The sequence below is a fragment of the Erithacus rubecula genome (assembly GCF_903797595.1).
Source record: "Erithacus rubecula genome assembly, chromosome: 33".
Lineage (NCBI taxonomy): Eukaryota > Metazoa > Chordata > Aves > Passeriformes > Muscicapidae > Erithacus > Erithacus rubecula.
Genome location: NC_136683.1, coordinates 67,290 through 89,213, shown reverse-complemented (window position 1 = coordinate 89,213; position 21,924 = coordinate 67,290). Strand labels below are relative to the sequence as shown.

At 50.9% G+C, this 21,924-nt stretch overlaps 2 protein-coding genes across 2 annotated transcripts in view; both read left to right on the top strand.

Moving 5' to 3' along the window:
- The window catches only part of LOC306813751 (Fc receptor-like A), a gene marked incomplete at its 3' end in the record, with an annotated part of 54,335 nt that extends 33,481 nt beyond the window's left edge, over window positions 1-20,854 (top strand). Inside the window, exons 6-9 of the mRNA XM_079329350.1 lie at window positions 15,047-15,135; window positions 16,733-16,753; window positions 16,799-16,896; window positions 20,449-20,854. Of these exons, the coding sequence (XP_079185476.1) occupies window positions 15,047-15,135; window positions 16,733-16,753; window positions 16,799-16,896; window positions 20,449-20,854 (614 nt within the window). The remainder of the gene's footprint in view (window positions 1-15,046; window positions 15,136-16,732; window positions 16,754-16,798; window positions 16,897-20,448) is intronic.
- LOC306813837 (low affinity immunoglobulin gamma Fc region receptor II-like) overlaps window positions 1-21,924 on the top strand; it is a gene marked incomplete at its 3' end in the record, with an annotated part of 110,655 nt that overhangs the window by 61,551 nt on the left and 27,180 nt on the right. The gene's annotated exons all lie outside the window — the stretch shown is intronic.

Genomic DNA, 21,924 nt, shown 5'->3' with positions numbered 1-21,924 from the left:
TCACCGGTGCTGACTGTGACATTCCTGAAGCCACCCAGCCCCTGCAGTTTTAGCAGCCGCTGTTGTGGAGCTCCAGGGTGGACAGGGACAGCTCGGTGCCCCAGTAGGACACCATAAGCTCCCTCTCGTCCTTGTAAAATCGCACCCTGGTGACAGGCTGATCTCGTTGGCCTCGGCAGCGCAGTGTCACCGTGTCCCCCTCCAGCAGTGCCCATGCTGGCACCTGCAGCACCAGTGGCTCTGTGGGACAGGAGGGTCCCGTGACACTGAGGAGCCCCAGACAGGTCCAGAGTGGGTGCCCATGGCACCGGGGACATCTGGGTGGAGTGTCCACTGTGCAGGAGGGTCTCAGGGCCAGCAGGAGAAGTCCTGTGGCACAGCTGTCCCCACGCGTGGTCTCACCACACTGGGATAAAATGGGGTGCACTCGGGTTCACTGGGATGCACTGGGATGTCCCTGTGTGCAGGGGACAGGCTGTCAACACATGATGGGTGTGAGGCCACCCACGGAGTGGAGCCAACCCAAACCTATCAGGGAGCCACCCTGAGCATTTCAGATCCCCCCTCACCATTTGACACCAGCACGGCTGGGCTGGGACCACTGCCGTGTCTGTCACATGTGTAGGTGCCACTCTCAGTGACAGTGAAGCAGTCGGGTCCCTCCTGCCACATGCGTTGCTTGTCCTTGTACCAGGTGGTGGCACCAGCGGTCTCCGAGCCCTGACAGGTCAGTGTCACCTGGTCCCACAGCACCGCCGGCATCCAGGGGGGCTCCGCGAGGAGCTGGGTGCTCTGGGCACCTGTGGGTGACAGGGGACACCAGCCTGCCAGGGCCACCACGGGGCTGGGTGACAGCAGGGCAGGGACATGGCATCCCCCTGATGACTCACCAGTGAGTCCGAGGGTCTGGGCTGGAAGGGAGAAGGGACAGGGCTGGGTGGGGTTGGCCATGCAGGGACAGCAGCACCTGGTGTGGTATCTGTCCCCAAACTGTCCCCATGGGTACACTGGTGTAGCATGGAGATTGTGAGGACAGGACACTTCAGTCACCCTGGGCTGAGGCAGGACATGGGGACACTGTGGACACCCCATGCGTGCACAGTTCACCTCCCCCAGCCCTACAGCACCTGTCCCCATGGCCACATCCCATGGCTCTGTGCCCGTGATCCCATTCCCATGGCAATTGTCCCCATGCCCTACCTACAAGAGATGTGGCAATGGTGTTTGTCCCTGCATTCCTGTCTCCCTATCCCTGTCGCCACAGCTACCCCAGCCACAAGATTCCTTTTGCCACATCCTTGTCCCCACACCTCGATCTCCCTGTTCCCATCCCCATATCCCAGTTCCCCATTTCCTGTCCCCACAGCCACACCACAGCTCTTGTTACACTGGGTTCCATGTCCATGCCCTGGCTCTGCTGGCCTTGGGGACCTCAGAGGACCCCACAGCCCCCCTGTGCCCCCTTCCCACCACTTTCTGCCTCACCAGGGACCATCCCCAGGGTGTCAGGCTCGTGCCTGGGGCACTCACCCCACAGGAGCAGTGCCACCTTCCTGCCCATCCCCGTGTCCCCGGCCATGGGCACTGGCTGTCACTCGCTGCTGGGGCCCCCTATCCCCTGGCTGGCAGCTCTTGGGATGAAGGGACAGGAAGCGAGGTCACATCTCGTCCTCATGTGTAGGTGGCCCTTGGTGGGGGCAGGGTGTGGAGAGGATGAGGACTGGGTGGGGACCTTGTGGGACATGGGGGTGATGGTAGGACATGGTGGGGACAGGATGTTGCTGGAATTTGGAGGCTGAGGTGTTTCAGTTTGCCAAGGATGGGTGTCATGGCATGTGGGTCCCAGGTCTGGGGGTGCAGGTACCCTCGGGAATGGGGGTACTGGAGGGAGAAGCAGCCATTGGGATGGAATCAAGGCAATTGTGGTGCTGGGTGATGGCAGAGCTGGGGTGGGGGTTCCCAGGGAGGAGAGGCCAGGGGAATGGGGATGCCAGGATTGGGTTCCCATAGCAATGGGGGTCCCAGGGATGGGCAGTGGCTGGGTGGGCACAGGGGTCACAGCTCCTTCACAGAGTTTCTCAGATTTTGGGCTGACTCAGAGCCCAGCACAATCCCACAGGGTGCTCAGGGCCAGGGGGGCACCCCAGGCTTGTCCTGGGAGGTTCTGTCTCTCTGCCCCACACACCCATGGGCGTTTTCCTGTCTCCCCAGTTCCTGGCTCAGCCATCCCAGGCAGCACCTGAGCAGGTAGCAGCTGAGGGATCCCAGGATGGGGAAAGGGCGTCTGGGGGTGCAGGCAGCTCTTGGGGGGCTGTGGGTGATGGGGTTCTCTGGCTGTGCCCCACCCAAGATTTTCAATTTCTCTTTCCTGCAGCAGAAGGAAGAAGCCGTTCATACTGAGGCCAGGACATCGATTCTGTATTGGGGGCACATCCAGAGGGGTCCTGCCAGGAGGGAAAAGGGCTCCTCTGGAGAGGTGATGCCTGAATCTTGTCCCAGGGGGCTCATTGTCCTGGGGTGCCATGTCCTTGGGGATTCCTGTCCCAGAGGTGGCACATTCTGGACCCTGCTATCCTGGGGTTCCCAGAGCATTCCTGTTGTCCCCAGTGGGGCCCTGGCAACACTTGGGTGCCCAAATTTAAAGTGATGCCTTTTTCAAAATTGCCCTGATGATGGGAAATCCCAGGTACATTTGGTTCCACAGCAATCTGTGGAAATGCCTTGGGTGTCCCTCAGGCTCTGATTCCCTGGTAAATGCACTGTACCCTGCTCTGAATTTCCCTGCCTGGGCACTCCCTGCTTCTGCTGGGACACCCCTGTGCCACAGAGCCACGTGTGGAGCCCCTGCTCCATATTTCCACACTTTTGTCTCTCTTTTCTGGTGTCCACATCCAGAACCCAAACATTCTTTCTGGAAGGTTCCACAGGGCTGCAGGTTTTATTCAAGGAGGAGCGTCCTGGTCAGGTTGTTAAGCAGATCCTTGTGGGATTTGCAGCAGTTCTGGGGCACTCTCATTGTATTGGGGACAGGCACCAAATGATCAATTGCTGAATATCCAGACTGGTTCCCTCACAGTTGCCACTGCAGAGCGGGTTTTTTACCAGCCCTGCTCTGAAAACCATCAAAGGCCCTCACAGAGCCACTGCTTGGGCTCACACTGACTTTTGTGCTTCTTGCAGGGCTGAGCAAACCACAGCCAGGCCTGTTTTGGCCACAGAAAGAATCCTCACCTTTGCAGCAACTCAAAAGCTGCAAGAATCAAAGCCAAGGCAGCAGGGGAGCCACAGGTCCTGGCTGCCACCTGGGGCTGGCCAATGTCCATCCCTGGGCACTGGGTCTGGTCCATGGCTGGGCCCACACTTGGATGGCCACTGGCTTCAAGGAGCAGGAGTTTGGGAGCTCCTTGCAGCCTGGGGCTCCATTCCCCAGCTGCTCTTGCTGGCTCAGATCCTGCAGGGGACGAGTGAGATTGGGGAAGTCTGGAATCTCCCAGAGCCACCATCCCCCAAAACAGGAGCTCTTCTTTCTGCTTCAGGAGAGAGAATGTGGAAGTGTTGTTGGGAGGACCACAGTCCAACACCCTCATCCCCCACAGTCTCTCCAACCCACCCTGCAATACCTGTGACTCCTTTTCTCCCACCCTGGAGTTCCCCTAACCCGTTGCATACTCAGGTGCCCCCCAGGATCATGAAGACTCTGACTGGGGGGTTGTGAAATTTTGGAAATTAAAGAAGGGAATTGAAATGATAAGAGGAAAAACCCCTTCGATTGGAGGGTTGTGGGGGGTTAGGGCACAGACCAGGTATCCCTTGGCATCTGCCTTTGGGGTTTGGGTGACCCCCCAAACCATAGAACCCCGAGGGGACATTGCTGAGCCCTGGGTCACAACAACAACTGAGGCACCCAGGGAAGAAAGTGTGACCCATGGGCCCACCCAGCCACTTCCCATCCCTGGCACCCCCATTCCACTGGGACTCCAATAAAGAGACCCCATTTCAGTATGACAATGCTTCTCTAGGACCCCCATCCCAGGACTGCCAATCCCCAAGGTCTCCATGGACAGGACCTTAATTCTCAAGGAACTGTCTTCCCCAAATTCCAGCCATTACAATCCCTCTGCCCTCAGAACCTTTGTCTATCCCAGGACTCCCCATTCCCCTGGCACCCTCATCCCTGGGACCCCCTCCATGACCCTAAATCCCTGCAGCCCCCGTGCCCCTGGGACTCCCATCCCTAAGTCCTCCCAGCTCTGGTGACTCTCCTTCTACAGGACCACCCCATTCCTCTGCACACTAATCCCTGGCTCCCCACACTCTCTTGGCCCCCCAATTCTGGGAACTCTATGTCCCACCTTGTGCCACCCAGCCTTGTCCCCTGCTTGTGGCCACCCTGCCCCCTATGAGAGCCACCTACACAATGAAAAGAGACCTGCCCTAGCTTCCTGTCCTTTCATCCCAAGAGCTGCCAGCCAGGGGACAGGTGGCCCCAGCAGCGAGTGACAGCCAGTGCCCATGGCTGGGGACACCGGGATGGCCAGGAAGGTGGCGCTGCTCCTGTGAGGTGAGTGCTCCAGGCACGAGCCTGATGCCGTGGAGATGGGCCCTGGTGAGGCAGAAAGCGGTGGGGAGGGGACACAGGGGGGCTGTGGGGTCCCCTGAGGTCCCCAAGACCAGCAGAGCCAGTCTGTGTGGTGACTGGGGTTGTGGAGTGACGGTAGAGACAGGACAGACGGGACAGGAGAGTGGGGAAGTAATGGTGGGACAGGGATTTCAGGAGGCATCATGGAGCTGTTGCAGTTGACCTGGGCCAGCATGGGGTGGCCATGGCAGCCCCAATTCTGGGTTGTGCACAGTGCTCCCATATCCTGCCAAAGCGTGGGGTGACCGAGGTGTCCCTGTCCCTGAGAGGTCTGTGCCACATATTGACAGTCAGGGCACAGACACCACACTCTATGTCCCTGTGCTGCTGTCCCCACAGTGCCACCCCCACCCAGCCCTGTCCCTTCTACCTTCCAGCCCAGACCCTCGGCCTCGCTGGTGAGTCCTCGGGGGATGCCATGTCCCTGCCCCGCTGTCCCCAGCCCCATCGTGGCCCTGGCAATCTGGTGTTCCCTGTCACCCACTTGTTCCCCAAGCCCCCAGCTCCTGATGGAGCCCCCCTGGACGCAGGCGGTGCTGTCGGACTGGGTGACACTGACCTGCCAGGGCTCGGGGACCGCCGGTGTCACCACCTGGTACAAGGATGGGCAGTGCTGGCGGCAGAAGGGACCGGACAGCTTCACTGTCACTGAGAGTGGAACATACACATGTGACAGACCTGGCACTGGGCTAAACCCCCCTGTGAGGGTGTTAAACGATGAGGGGAGATATGTGCCCTGGCACCTTCAGGGTTCCTGACACCTCTGGGTGGGCTCCATTCCTGAGTCACACCCCTCATGTGACCAGAGCCCTTGCCCAGCACACGGGGATATCCCAGAGCATCTCATTGTCCTGAGAGCCCCTGTTGCAAAGGGAGACCCCGGGTGCCTCCCAAGGCCTTTGGGATCCCCCAGATCCCCAGATGTGACAGGTCCTCCCTGTCCCACAGAGTGCCTTGTGCTGCAGCTGCCGACACGGGCACTGCTGGAGGGGAACACGATGACACTGCGCTGCTGGGGCTGGCAGGATGCCACGGTCACTGGAGTACGGTTTTACCATGGGGTCAAGGATCTGGGGGGGGCCCCTCTGTGGGATCGAGCTATCCCTGTCTCCCCTGCAGCTGCACCACAGTGGCCGCTACCGCTGCGGGGGCTGGGTGAGCTCTGGGCCATCACTGAGCTGGGAGAAGTCAGCGCCGGTGACAGTGACAGTACATGGTGAATGTGGGAATGGGGATGGGAAACCCACCATCTTCCCAGCTTTCCTCCACCACTGCCTGAGTCCCACATCCCTCCTTCCTTCCATCCCTTGGTCACCCAGTGTTCCCATGTCCCTCTCACTTCCCTCCATATTTGTCCTTGTCCCGCTCTAGGTCCCCCCCATCCTTGCCTGGCATCCCATACCACTTCTGAGTTCCCAGCTCCATCCTCTGCTACCCCCCCCCCCCCGCTTCCTGGCTTGCTTCCACCCCTCCCTGCTTCCCCCCAGTCTCTCCCTGGGCTCCCCCCACCACTCTCGGAGCCACCCCACATCCCTCCCTGGGTCCCTTCTGTTCTATCTCATCCCTGTCCCTCATCTCTGCCTGCCTCAACTCCACCCTTCCCTGGGTCCACTTCTCCCTCCATGGGGTCCCCTCCCACCCCATCATACTCCCCTCCTGCAACTCCCCATATGTCTTACCCTTCCCAGATCCCCCATCCCACCCATGTCCCCCTGCAGGGGTCCTGCTCTTGGGGGTGTCCCTGTCAGTGCAGCCCCCTGGGGCACAGGTGGTACTGGGGGACCGCCTGGTGCTGAGTTGTGTGGTGCCAAAGGGACAGGTCCCCTGTCCTTCTCTTGGCACCAGGGAGGGCTCAGGGACACCACTGGGCACTGGCCCCCACCTTGAGCTGGGGCATGCTGGGGACAATGGCAGCAGCCACTACCAGTGGGGACAGCATGGCCGAGAGTGTCCCACTGAATGTCACTGTTCTGGGTGAGTGGGACCTTCAGGCTGGGGGTGTGCTGATCTGCAGCATCCACATCCCACACCACGCCACAGCCCCACCACTGCAGGTCACAGTTGTGGGTGGCCAGGACACTCTGGCTCTGGATTCACTCACTCACAGGATCACCAGTGGGTGACTGCTAAACACCACCAGGAGTCACAGACCTGGCTCGCTATGATACTTTGTGTCTTTTTCCTAATTACTTAAGATCAGACAAAGTATCAGCATGGATCATAAATGATACAAAGGAGGCTCTTTCAGGTCTCGGGTTTATTCCATGGCCGTGGTGTGGCAGGAAAGAGGGGGATTCCCTCCGGGAAAGGGAAATTCAGGAGAGGGGAATGGGAGTGGCCTTGGCTGGCAGCCAATGGGGTGAGGACATGGGGGGGTCTAGGTTCAGAATACCGGAACTCTAGGTGGGCTACAAAGTCACAGGGGAAGGTCACAGGACAGGAAGGAGAACAGGGAACCATGGACCAGCAGGAAGAGATGGACAGAGGTATGCCGATTCATTCCATTCACCTCATTACAACATCTCCCCGTTTTTTGTTTTTTAAGTAGGGGGATGATATTAAACTAATTCTAATCTGAATTATTTTTTGCCCACCATTTGTAATAAGTGGGAGGGTTAGATTGTTTTATATTTGTCATCTCTATACGATTGACTACTGAGGTAGAAGGAATGATACCATTAATGGCCTTAAAAATTAAATGACGTAAGATTCCAAATGCCATTACTACAAGGAAAAGAATACTAATGAACAGCATAATGGTTTTGACTATAGAAGTCCACCACCCAGAAAACCCCCAGCCCTTGAACAGTTCATTAAACCAGTCTTCTGATTACTGCTTCACTTGTTCAATCAGGTGGTTCATATCTCGAAGTGCAGCGTGGACATTAAAAGCTTTTGAAGTCAGGTTCATGCAGTAAAGTCCTTCAAATTCCTGGCATTCATGTCCATGTAGTAATAGGAGAAAATCTATAGCAGCACGATTTTGGAGTGTTGCCGGCCTGGTTACTTCTTCATCTTCTAGGAGGGAGCTCATGGCAGTTGAGGTTAAATTTGCTTGTTTAACAATCCAACACTCCAGGTGACCTAATTCACCCATAGCCTTAGGTGCTGCAACCCATGGAATGAATACAGACACAGCTATTCTTTTTGATTTAGCCCAATGGAAACTTTCTGCATCACAATTTGGGTCCAGATTTTCAGCACTTCTCTTTTGTATTTTATTACCTGATTTACTTTTGTGTGTCCAATCACTAATTAAGGTTTTGTTGGGTGCTAACAAGGACAACCGCCCTATAGAACATGGTCCCCCTAGGAGATTAGAAGGAAATCCCAGCCCATGCCTGGTCCCCACAAATTAAAAACAATCCCTTAGGTAGAATTTTGGGACTTGAGGGAACTGGATCTTTAGCCGGAATATGGCTTAAACTAGTACACCACTTGGTGGCCATAAATTCCTTACAAAATTGTCGGATGAGATGAAAACCTTTAGTGTCAGTGGGTGTTGGATAATTGCTAAAATGAATGCAGTATGTTGCTGGGTAGGAACCAAGCAGCTATAACTCTTGGGGTTCCTGGGCTGCTTTGGGCAATTTTGGCAGCAGCTCCTTTAAAGGATTACCTTTGATCTGTTCTGACTGCTTAGGTGATATAGTGAATAATTCAGGTGTTTTATTAGGCATGTGTATGTCAAAGCTGCCTGAATACTCACTAACTTTTAGTGGGACTCCTACCAGACAGGTGGACATAGGGTCTGTTGCTGCTGCAGTGGACAGGCATATGTTTTCCTGTTTGAGTGTCTGTGCCAGGGTTACCCAGATGTTTTGACGTGGCTGAGGGATGATCCATGCAGTTGCCAAACTGTTCAGTATTAACAAGAAGACAACTTGGATGGGGCTCTTCACAGGGTTAACTGGAGGGTAGCTTTTTTCTAAAAGGAAAAACAAACATTTTAAAATATGTTATAAGTCTCTTTCTGTTGGAGGGTATTCCTTTATGAAGTTTTTGTTTCCTTTTCCTCTGCGACATCTTCTTTTTTTAGGCAATGGCAACTTGCTTCTCACCTTCTTCTGCTGGAGCTGGATGTTTTGGAACAAAAGGTTTCACCCACTTTTGGGGAATCCACCGAGGGCCTGAGGGAGTGGATACGCATGCATAACCCCTTCCCCAGGTTACTAGCTCATAGGGACCCTTGGTTTCCCATGTTTCTGGATCCCTAATCAAAACTGGTGGATGCTGAGACAATTTAAACTGTTTACTGCTGTTAAAATGATGGTACACAGGAGGACTCATATTTTCAAATGAACAATTCAAGAAATTGATTGTGAATAGAGCTTTACAGAGCTTTTGCTGGGGAGACATCCACACAGTTGAACTGCTTTTCCTAGCTAGAATTTGTTTAAATGTCTGGTGTGTGCACTCAATCACAGCTTGGCCTGTAGGGGAGTGAGGGATGCCAGTTTTATGTTCCACTCCCCACTGCTGGATAAACTCTAGGAACTCCTTGGATATGTATGCTGGGCCATTATCTGTTTTGATTTCCCTAGGGATCCCCAGCACTGAAAAGGCTTGCATGAGGTGTTGTTTGGCATGAACGCCTTTTCTCCTGCATGAGCAGAAGTATAAATTGCTCCTGAATATGTGTCAATACTCACATGGACATATTTGAGGCGACCAAAACTGGGAATGTGTGTAATGTCTGTTTGCCAAACTTCACAGCTGCCAAGGCCTCGGGGATTAACCCCCATACCCAGTGATGGCATGGCCTGGAGCTGGCAGCTGGGACAGGTGGCCACAATGGCTCTAGCCTGACTCCGTGTTAGCTGGAGCTGACGGACCAAACCTGGTACATTCTGGTGATATTGCTGGTGGCTCAGCTTTGCCTGTTGGAAGATGTCAGGAAGGTGTGCCTTTTCAGCTGGAGCTGCAAGAGTGTCTGCCATACGGTTCCCTTCTGTGATCTCACCTGGCAAATCCGTGTGTGACCTCACATGCATCACATAGAAGGGATGCTCTCTGTGTGAAACTAGATAGATTAGTTTTGACAGCAGCCTAAAGAGCTGCTCATTATCGATGTCTTTAAGCACTGACTGCTCCACCCTGGATATTACCCCAGCAACATAAGCTGAATCTGTTACCAGCTTAAGAGGCTCTGAGAACTTCTCAAAGGCTTTCACAACTGCAGCCAGTTCTGCAATCTGGGGTGACCCCTCCACAAACTCAACATCAGCTTCCCAATGCTGAGTCTGGGGATTTCTCCAAGTCATCACCGACTTATGAGAGACCCCCAATGCATCTGTGAACACTGTGAGTGCCTCGAGCGGTCTCCTGCTCCTCTTCTCACGAGGGATGAGGTGGAATTCCTCATTAAACAACTTATGTGCTGGGCTGTGAACAGATATCTGTCCGCTGTAGCTATCCAGAGATATCTGGAGGCTGGCATTGTTTTGTAGCAAATATTCAAACATCTCTTTTGTCAGCCTTTCAGGAGAATTCTTTCCCTCCCCAGAAAGTTTAATTGGCAGGTGTATGCATGTGAAATCACAACTGGACTGTTCACGCAGCCTCATCCTCGCTTTTTGAATCAACTGAGCCATAAGCTCCTGTGGTTGTGTAATAGTTTTGGATCTTTGGTGGCAGAGGAAGACCCATTCTATGATTAAGAGTGAGTCCCTCTGCCCCTCAATCCACTGAAATATTAAACCATGTAAGTGTGGCAGTTTCCCCAAAACAATAAATTTGAAAGGCATTTCAGGTTGATAGCGGTGAGCCTGCCTCTCAGACAGAGCTTTCTGTACCTTTTCAATTGCAGCTTTTGCCTCAGGTGTCAATTCCCTGGGAGAAAACAGCTCTCTCTCCCCTTTCAATAAATTAAAAAGGAGTTGTAAGTCCTCATTAGTGAGGCCTAACCAAGGTCTTACCCAGTTCAACGACCCACACAAAGAGTGGAGATCTCCTAGAGTTTTGGGATTACAATTAATTTCTGATTTCTGTGCAGCAATGGTCCTGGCAGTGATCTCTAGGTCCAGATACTTCCAGGGTGGCATCCTCTGAACCTTGTCGTCCTGTAATTGAAATTCAGCAGAGGTTAAAACTTTAACTACTAGATCAAGCATGTGTTGAAGTATGAAGTTATTAGGAGCACACATCAGCACATTGTCCATATAATGTAATATTATTGCTTCCCTTCTCTGTGCACGCACAGGAGGCAACAATGAAGCTACATACCACTGGCAAATAGCAGGACTGCACTTCATGCCCTGTGGAAGCACTTTCCAGTGGTATCTCTTCATTGGAGCCTCTCTGTTTAATGATGGTACTGAGAATGCAAACCTGGGAGCATCTTCAGGGTGTAATGGAATTTGGAAAAAACAATCTTTGATGTCTAATACTGCCAATCTCTAGGTAACATAGTTGGAGAAGGCATCCCAGGTTGTGGAGACCCCATGTCTTGAATTACTTTATTCATTTCCCTAAGGTCATGTATTAATCTCCATTTGTCTTTCCCTGTTTTTTTTATTACAAAGATTGGAGAATTCCAGGGGCCTGTTGTTTCTTCTATGTGATTTTTTGCTAATTGCTCCTCTACAAGTTTTTCCAGTGCCTGTAACTTTTCTTTTCTTAATGGCCACTTTGTTGTCCATATAGGTGTATCATTTAGCCATGTTAGCTTCTGGACCCGGCACTGCACAGTGGCCGCTTCTAAAAACCCTGAGGAGTTTTTGAAATTGTCATTCTAATTCCCCATTGTGACATGGAATCTTGTCCCCACAAGGGACACTTGTCATCTATTACAAACGGACAAACACTGGCTAATTTGCCATCTGGTCCCTCAATTTGCACAATGCTTTTTGCTATTTTTGCCAATTTAACTCCTCCTATACCCTGAATTTGCCCAGCCACAGGCTGCAATTCCCAATGTGAAGGCCACATCTTTTCAGGTATAATGGTTACATCTGAGCCTGTGTCCAGAACACCCTGTACATGTAGATGGTCTGATCCATGTGTCAGGTTGCATGCTAGAGAAGGCTTTTGTTCACGTACCGTCTCCGCCCAGTAAACCTCTGGTGACTTATCATCTGCTGTGATATCTGCTGGAATAGGAAAAGCTTGGGCCAGAACTTACCCCTCACACAAATATAAAGGTGGTTGAGAGCATCGTGCTAATATGATAACATCGGATATTTTCCCCTTCATGATCATAGGAGGTATCTCAAGTTCTAAAGGTGTGTGTGCTGTGTCTCCCACAACAAAATACTCACGCTCCATGTTGCAAACCGTCATATTAATTAGGGGGCTCAAAATGTCCACTGGAATGATCATCCACTCAGCAGATCTGAAATGAAAACTTTTGGTAGTCTGGAGCCTAACATGGCCACAAGACTGCCTGACTTGGTTAAGAGAACATTAAACATTTACATTATCTGTTATACCAACATTGTCCATCCCCTCCTCCCTCTTTATTTTTAAGAGAGAGTCTTTTGCTAGAGTATAGCCTGCAGAATTTATATCCTGGTGCGTTATGGTGCTTATGGCAGGCCCGCGTCTCAATTCTAGTTTTTTTGTTTGTTGAATTTCTTCTGTTTCCTGTCCTGAGGACAGTCTCTAGCAATATGTCCTTCCTGCTGACACTGGAAACAGGTGATTTTTTTCAGCTGCTCTGATGACATCTGTGGCTTCTTCATCTGTGGCGGTTCAGGTGCTGAAGGCTTAGGTGGTGCTGGACTCGGGGTCCTCTCTGGAGTACTGAATATCTCAGCTTTGCGGGTGCAGGCTTCTATCATCTGTGCTAGAGTTGGTTCTGGGTATAATGGCAGACTCAGGATAACTCTCTGACAAGCTTGACTGGCGTTTTTCTCTGCTAATTCTCTAATCAGTTCTGCCTGCATGGCTGGATTATGCACCTGTCATTCCACCTGTGTCTTTAAGCGATCTATAAAGCTTGAAAAATTCTCAGAAGAATATTGTTTAATATTAGCATAACTACTAGTTACTTCAACCGTTGGTAATTTGATAAAGGCCTTTTCAGCTACATCACAAACCTTATCCAAAATAAATTTAGAAAATAATCGAATTTGCTTTTCAGGGCAGTGTATTTCCCCCTCCCCACATAAATTATTTAATGCAATTTCATTATTATCAGAATCTTTGGAATGTTTGGGATTTTGGTGAAGCTCTATTAAAAGACTGCTTAAGGAATGTTTCCAAATATTAGACCATAATTCATATTCAGCTGGGGTTAGCAAACACATGAAAAGGTCTTTTAAATCATGCAGAACCAGTTCATTTGATGTAAAAGTTGCTCTCATAATGCCCTTAAATATTTCACTTTGTCTCCCAAATTCACGTTGTACCTTACAAATTTCCTTTTTGTCTTGGTATGATAATGGTTGGTAGCTTCTTTTACCATTGTTTTTACCTACATAAAGAACCAGGGCTGAATCCAAAATATGGTCAGGTTCAGGATTAATCAGTAAGTTAGGGGTTATTTGGTTCTACGCCTCTGTAGTCCGTGGCTGTGTAACTGAGACACATGCTTCCCTTCCCCCTCCCCCTGCTCCTGCTCCTGCTCCTTCGGGGTGTGCCTCCTCCCTCCCGGTGTGAACAGAAGGATTAGGAGGCAGTGTAGGGTAACAAGGTTGGAATAATGGGTTAAAACAGCCAGGAAAATATTGAGCAGAAATAGGTGTTGGATGCATGAACGGATTATTTGAAGAAAAAGGCATATTGTTAGAAGGTACTACAGGTTTCTCTGCCTGCACTAGAGAAGTGTGATTTTCTAAATTAGTATGCTCAAAAGGCAAGGCTGAGAAAGATGGATACAGTGGCAAGTTTGTAGCAGGTTGTTCAGAAGTTTCTAAGTCTGTATATCTCGGGGGATCTTTAGAATTAGTAGTTTCTTGAGGTATTTCTGATTTCTCTTTTAATTCAGGGACAGAAGGTTCCGAATTAGGTAAAGAGGGCTTTAAAGAATTTTCCTGTGCTTGATCTTTGTCTTCTAATTGTGATAATTGTTTGTGAATATTTAAAAATATGGGCAAAAATAAAGCAGCAGTGGTATCACCTTTTTGTATTTTAGAAGTTAATAAATTTGCAACACTGTCCCAAAATAAAGCCGAATTGATATTTTGCTTTTCAAATTCTATAACTTCTCGAGACAACCAGCTAACAAACTTTCCAATCTGTTTCTTAGAAATTACAACATCCTGTGCATCTGACATTTGTTTAAGCTGAGAAATAATACTCTTTTGCTGTGCAGAGAAATTCTCCCCCATTCCGATGTTATAAAAACAAAATGCACAAGTCCCTTACTTTCACATAAAAGTTACACAATAGCAGTTAGTTGCCAACCCAGATGATTTTTCTGTGTGGGGGTGCTGGACTTTGTTACAACACGTGACTGCCATTATGGCCACACAGCCGGTCCTGGGGAAATCCTCCTCAGGGAAATCCCCGTGCCTGTGCTTACGCCAATAACGTAGCACACGCCAGGCAGAGCTGGCTGAGCACATGTAATGCCAGGCGGGTTTTGTAAAACCACACACGTGCTCCCCAATCCACACTGAAACTGCCGCCGCTGCTACCACCCCGCAGGGTACACCTTCCCCTATGGGTCTGGGGCAATCCCATTTATCCCCCCCCCCCCCACCTTCCCGGGTACCTTGGGGCTAAATTGGGGTTCATGCCTCCCCTAAGGGATGTTTTACCTTTCTCAGACGAAGTGCGGTTCTGCCGTACTGTGCAAAATTTCTAATCCAGAAACAGCTCCTCCAATTCCCCAGAGGAGTTCTCCGTCCCGTCCTCCAGAGATAGCTGAACAGCCCAAACGGACTTTTAAAGTCCTAAGACTGGGACTCTAGGCAAAGTAGGTTCTAAAAATCAAGACCCTCATGACGGCGCCAACTGCTACGATACTTTGTGTCTTTTTCCTAATTACTTAAGATCAGACAAAGTATCAGCATGGATCAGAAAGGATACAAAGGAGGATCTTTCAGGTCTCAGGTTTATTCCATGGTGGTGGTGTGGCAGGAAAGAGGGAGATTCTCTCCGGGAAAGGGGAATTCAGGAGAAGGGAATGGGAGTGGCCTTGGCCGGCAGCCAATGGGGTGAGGACACGGGGGGTCTAGGTTCATAATACCGAACTCTAGGTGGGCTACAAGGTCACAGGAGAAGGTTACAGGACAGGAAGGAGGATAGGGAACCGGGGACCAGCCGAAAGAGATGGACAGAGGTATGCTGACTCATTCCATTCACCTCATTACAACACTGGCTGAAAGGCTCCCTCTGTCTCCAGGTGCCACCATGCACAGGCTCCCACATCCCCCCCTTCTGACACTCCCTTGCCCCATTCCCTTCCCCACACTGGGTGCCAGCCCCTCCCCCCCCTCAGCCCTGTCTGTGTCCCCACAGTGCCCGTGGCCAATGCCACCATCACCCCTGGTCCTTCGGCACTCCAGGTGTGCCCAGGTGACCCCGTGACCCTGTGCTGCTCGGTGCAGGTGGGCTCAGCCCTTGTCACCTTCACCTGGCTGCACAACAGGCACGAGATGGCCCGGGGTCCCCTCCTGGAGCTTGGGGCCGTCCTTGTGGGACATTCAGGCACATACCAGTGTGTGGCCACCAACCAGCTGGGACAGGACGGGCACCGCGTGTTCCGGGCACTCAGCCCAGAGTTGGCCCTGGAGATGACACCACAGGGAGCCGCTGGACACCACTGGAACACAGGTGGGGTCACACAGGGTCACTGGGATGTTCAGGAACCCCGGGGTTCAGGGTGACTCCACTGTGTTCCCCTGTGTCCCCAGCAGTGGCTGTGAATGTCGGCAGGACCCTCCTGTACCTGCTCCTGCTCCTGGCTGTCATCCGGGGCTGGCACTGCTGGCACCGCCAGGGTGGGTGACAATGGGGGGTATGGTAGTCTTGGAGTCAGGGGAAGCCGTCAGAGTGGGGGTAGAGATCAGGCAGCATCCAGGGCCCCTGGGCTGGGGAAAACTGAGCCCACGGTGACCTCGGCTGGGTGTCCTGGTTTTCATGGGTTGAATTTGAAGGGTCTTGGTTGGGCTCCATGAAAATTCCTGGGTGCACTTTTAGGAACATTTGGGTGTCACTGGGAGCTCCTGCAGCATTTGAGGAGTTCATGGTGGCCGTGCAAGCATGTTGAAAGGATCTTTTTAGGATCCTGGGGTAGTGTGGGGGATGCCCCTCCTGCCCAGGTTTGGGGTTTAGAGGTTGAGGGACACCAGGGGCATTGGGGGACTGTGGTGGTTCAGAAGTTCTGGAGGGTCATGGGTGCTTGGAGTGTCCAGGGGGAATCAGGGATGAGGTGGGAATCAGGGCTCCAGTAGGGATTTGGGGGTCCTGTGGGTGGTTGGTGTGGGAGTCCAGGGTTTTTCCCTGGCTCCTTTGGGGGTGCAAAAACCCCCCTGGCAGACCCCTCAGAGACCCCCGAGTGCTGCCCAGGAGCTGCAGGGGCTGGATTTGGCTCCTTGGGAAAATCTGCCCACGCTGAGAGAAGAGACACAGAAAAGAATGATGAGTAGAGTGTAAATTAGATTGTTAAAATGTAGTATAAGTTGTTTTTTAAATTGTTTATATTAAGGGCCATGTGGCCAAGATGGAGGACCCTGGGTGTGGTGGACTTCTTCCTCCTTCTTCTTCATGTCATCCATGTTGAAGTTGCACCCTGGGAACCACAGATTGGATGGGAGAGAACTGGACATTGCAAAGAAGTTACATGGCATTGGGGAAAATTTGTAAATATTATATACGTAGTTTAGGGTGTAAAGACCTTGGCTCAGCCCTCTCAGGAGACCTTTCTGCTATGGTCGACCTGCAGAGCGGACCTGTGCCGGGCTGCCAGAAACTTTTTTAAGATAAGACAAATAAACAGCCCCAAAACAACTCAAGGTCGTCTCGAGCTGCTTTCTTGTCAGCACCTCCGAGAGAACCAGACTTTTTACCACCTCCATGCCCTCTCTGGGGAGGTCTCAAGCCTGAAAAGACCCTCAGAGACGGGACAGTTGGAACTGCCAAGGTACCAGGAAGGTTCAGGGGTCCCAGGGCCCCCACAGTCAACCCCTCCCCTTTTCCTTGCAGCTTTCAGGAGCTCCAGGGCAGGTGAGTAGGGGGCTCTAGCTGGGAGTCCCCATTCCTCCTCCCCAGACCCCACCCAGACCCCCCCATTATCCCTACAGGACTCCCCAGGAGGAGGGGGTGGTGCTGGACTCCCCCATCATGCACATCAAGAGGGCAGCGGATCAGTATGGGGGGGGAACAAGGACATGTCACCCACGGGTGTCACCCCCACCCAGGTCCCCAAGCCCTGTGTCTTGCTCTGGGCCTCCCTGCCACATCCCCAGGTGACCCATGAAGAGCTGCTGGGACCCCATGGGTGACAGTGGGACCCCAGTGACATCTGCAATGCTGTGCTGTGACACTGGGGACACTGGGGACACTGGAGGTCCCTGCCTGAGGGCACTCCATTTGTGTCCCTACCCCTGCTCTGTGGGTGCCCACTATAGCAATGTGTTTCAACAGCTTAGGCCACAGTGTGCTCCAGCCAAACCATTTCTAAATAAACTTATCAAACACCCTGGAATTTGTCAAGGCTCCGGAAAGATAAATTGTGCTAATCTGGGAAAGAAGCAGAAAACAGAATACCAAGACTGCAAGATCTGAGATAAAGAAGGGTCTGGAAGAACTGGACTCTAACCAATCAATTTGCTGAGAGGTGCCAGGCAGAGCACGTGGACAAGACAGAGGCACCAATCAAGTACTGCGTGATCCCATGGACAGTAGTTTTAGAATGTGTAAGTAGAGCGTAATGTAAAATAAAGTGGCTTCTGCTTAATCACATTGCCTTATTGATTAACCTACTCGATTATGGTAATTTATAACAAAACTGGTGATCTCAATGTGATGAATTTCCATTTTTCAGGAAAGAACAACTAATCCTAGGGATGTGCCCCACCTTTGGTGTCCTGGGCTGACTCTTGCCCTCTGCTGGGACAGGAAATTCATCAAAAGATAAGGCACGGGCAAGGAATTTGAGCTCCCAGAGGACAAATGCAGTAAATTACCTGCAATTATCTGTGCACCAAGATCCAGGCAAGAACATCCGACTGTGAGTATCGCTTGGTTTGGTGGTGTGTGACTGGTGTCTGTCTAAGATGCAGCAGTTACGGGGCGAGTGCTGAGTTCTTCTAACCTCAGTTCTGACTTCTCACAAGACAAGCAGCAGGTGAAGGAACAAAGTGAGTGAAGAGGGGACTTCTAAATAAAAAAGGGGGCTGGAAGAGCTTCTTGAAGGGATTTAAAATAAAGTCAGGGGCCAGGGGCGTTAGTCAAAGGGATTTTATTTAAACAGTCAGGGGCCAGAGGCACTGAAGGACCAGTCAGGAATGGGTCAGATTTTTTTAGAAAACCAAAGAACCCAGGTACCAAAGGTTCAGATAAGAATCAGGGTTCATGTAAGTACTGGGAGACAATGGAAAAAAGGAGCCAAGGGTTTCCTACCCAGTCCACAGTAGTGGACTACTAGGGAACAGGACAAAAGTGGGGGGCCCAAAACATTGCTAGATTGAAGGATAATATTCCCAGGAGCATCCAAGGTTGTCCACTAAAAATGTGACAACAAGTAAAGTAAAGGTACTTTGGTATTGTGTTGTCTTGTAAGAATTAGTGAGAAAAACATATTGAAGAAATAAAATTGAGCATGTGTGAATGAATGAATATGTATTGTAAATTTAAAGTTTATTTTCTGGAAAGAGGTGGATTATATTGTACTGTTGGAAAATAGGAGTTTTCTCTGCTGTGGGGGAGGTAAGTGATATTTAAATTACCAGAGAAATTTGTTAGAAAGGAGAGGCAGAGGCCAGAAGAATGGGAAAAGTCTTGGAAAAATGGGACAAGAAGCAGGTAAGATAGGCTCAAAGAAAGAAGGGGGAGGAAAAGTGCTGGCAGACATGCCCTGGGAGGCTTAGATTTTCCCGCCCTTGAATGTATTTGTACATTGAGGAGAATCCAGTGATCCAAAGAATGGGGACTATGCCACATGTTGGGCAAGAGACACAAAACCCCTGGAAGTAAAAGTTTTTAAAATATCAAAAAAAACCCCAGAGACAGATCAGGAAAGAGAAAAAAGAAGAATAATAAAAAAAAGAAGCTCGGGAAATATTGCTTTCCCCACAGGCTCCAGTTTTGCCCCAGCCTCGGCACCTGAAGCTTTTTCCCTGGTGCCTGCCCCAGCCTCCATCCAGGCTGCCACGGGTTTTTCCCAGGTTGCTCCAGCCCAGGTGGCCCGGCTGCCCTGGGCTCCCCGCCCGTGCCAGCACAACCCACGCCGGTTCCTCTGCCTGTCCCCTGTCCCTACCAGGCGCCACGATCCCAGGCGTCACGAGCTGCGTGTGCATGGTCCGTGCACTGATCTGGTTGCTGATGGAGGCTCCTCGGCGGTTCCCATACCGGGCTCCGCCTCCAACCACTCTCCCCACAAGTGCTGCCTTCTGCCCCCACCTCTCTCTCTCGGGCACTCTCAGGTCTGTTACTAAACCCAGACCTTGCCACTGCTCCCTTAGTCACTCCGGCTCCCACTGCCCAAAGGAACTCCCTCTGTAAAGGAAGAATATCGTACCAAAGTGCTAAGAGTCAGCTGAAATCCAGAGACATCCTGACAGTTCCTCCCATCCCACTACTCCTAAACATTCATGTTTTAGAGATGGGGAGAAGGGAAAGGGTGAAGCCCTGGCACAGTCAAGGTACCAGGAGCAGGCTGAGAATGCCTGTTTGTGCTGTGAAGAAAAGATACACTGTGGAGGGAGGTGCCCTCAGCTGGGAAGGGATCTGAGAGTAGTTCGGGAGGTACATCTAGAAGAAGATGGGGAGATCATGGGCTCTATCATCTAAAGCCTTTAAGAAAACAGGCCCACAAAAGAAAGTATTCAAATTTATAGTAAATACTGGAACAAAACTTGTGTAGCAAATGCTCAAACAAATGTGATGTGTGTAGTAAAACTGTAGAAATGGCAGGAGCAAGGGAAAAGGAATTTGAAGCTGCTGTCATTAATTAAAGGTGTAATAATTAAAAGAAAAACCAATGTACAGAGGTGAAATATCTTACTAATTCCTGAAATAAGAAATAACATATTGAGAAAAAAAATTTCAGACACCATTAGGAATAGGGTTTACACCAGAAGGAGGGAAAATCTAAAAGAACAAGCCCTCCTAATAGGAAAAGATTCATCTTAATAGTTCATCCAAATGTTTACAAGGAAAAAGAAAGTCAGGATATGCATTAATTAATGAAAAAAAAGATGCAGACTATGAAAAAAAAATTTAATAAAAAAGGGAAATTACTTTCAAATTGGTTAAGTCACTTTTGTGATTATATGCTCTAAAACGACCTTTAAAAAATTTAGCAAAAGAAACAAAACAAACCAACAACAACAATGTGGAAATAGCAATTTTACTCTTAGAAGTCAGTGACTTAATATGCCGCTGTGCTGAGGGGCACAATCCCCCCTTCACACGCTGCCCCAGCTGTTGGGGATGTGCCCAGGACAGTGTTGGCTTTCTGTGTCCCCAGTGCACGGTATCTCAGCCACGGCACGCTGAGCTTCTTGTCAACCCATGTCCCCAAATCCTTCCCAGGGCTGCTCTCCATCCATTGCCCAGCCCGGCGCTGTCTCGGTGCAGGTGCAGCACCTGCCTTTGGCCTCGCTGAACCTCGTGGGCTCGACCCGGACCCGCCTGCCCAGCCCGGCCCAGAGCAGGGCCAGCAGCCCCTTCCTTCCCCCAGCCCTGCCCTGCTGCAGCCGCTCACCAGCGCACAGCCCCGGCTGCTCCTGCCCACTCACGCAGCCCCGGGGCCCAGAGGGCTCAGGGTCGCCTCTCAAGAGGGAACCGCCCGCTCTCACCCACCGCTGCCCGCCCAAGAGCCCAACTCTGCAACGCCAGAACCCGGCCGGTCCTTGCCGGCCCCTTGGAGCCCACGGCCGAGCCTCTCCTACATACCCTTCCCAGTGCCGCCCCAGCGCCCAGAGGCCCAAGGACAACGCCCTGAGATGCTCGCCCCTCATCGTCTCTGCTGCCGCCAGCACCACAATGACGAGTCAGCGCAGCCACGGCAGAAGTGACGCACTGAGCCACGCCCAGCGACACGCTGTGCCCCCTGGGAAATGGAGTCCAGAGCCACGCACACATGCAACTAAAATAAACTAGGTTTATACAGCAGAGTTTCGCAACATTATACATAGAGCATTCATTTTATTATTTGCGAAAAGCCAATAATAAAATATGTTTTTATAACAACGATGGAATCATATAAAATAGAAGCAAGTCCCCCAAAATACACTGTGTAGTTCAGAACAGTGAACAGTAGGTGGCAATCTTACTCCATGGAAAACATAAATGACAAAAATCCTGAGTGTCGGAACTCACTGCATGCAAAATGCGGATGGATTTCAGGAAGGCTTTGGGCAGTCTCGTGACTATCAGCATGTCTGTAAAGCCGAGGGAGCGGCGCCTGATGGAACGTGTCCATGGAGGGACGTACCCGGGATCAGAATTGATGCCTTAAATTTTAATTCTCCTATTTTCCAGATTGTGCAAGGCCTTAGTGTGTGCCTCTGAACTCCATGTAAAGTGTTAGGAGGTTCTCCTCACAGTTCAGACAGACAAAACAACCATTTTCCAGCCCCAGGACCAGGGACACAGCTGCAGCTTCAGCCTCAAAATGTATAATTTATACAAAAAGTGCAAACAGCAGTGAATTGAGGAGAGCAATGTGGGAGGGTGGGATTGCATAACCTGGAACTGGAATTGGACAATTAACCCCAATGTGGAAATGGACCAAAAGTTATAAAAACTCATGACTCTGAGTCTAGCTTGGTCCATCCTTGGCCAGGCTCTTGTACTGCTTGTGATGAAAACCTTTTGTTCGCCTGATAGACCTTGAGAGGATTTGCAAGGATTTGCAAGGACTTGGAGCCTGGGATATAATTTTGCTATTTTGCTTTACTTGCAAGGATGCTATTAATTATTTTGCTTTGCTTTTCTGAAAGACCTTGAGAGTGAGCCAAGATGTCTCTTATTGTTTTGCTCTACTTGCCAAGATACTGATAGTCATTTTCACTTTGCTTGCGTTAATTAAGTATCGCCTTAAGTGTTAGTAAGGGTCAGTAAAACAAGGGTGAGGAAGACTACTGACCTTCATCCCTCGACCACCAGAAGGCAGAAGAAGACCCCCTAGCAACTGAAGAAGCATGCGCAGAACTACTAGAAGGGGGGGC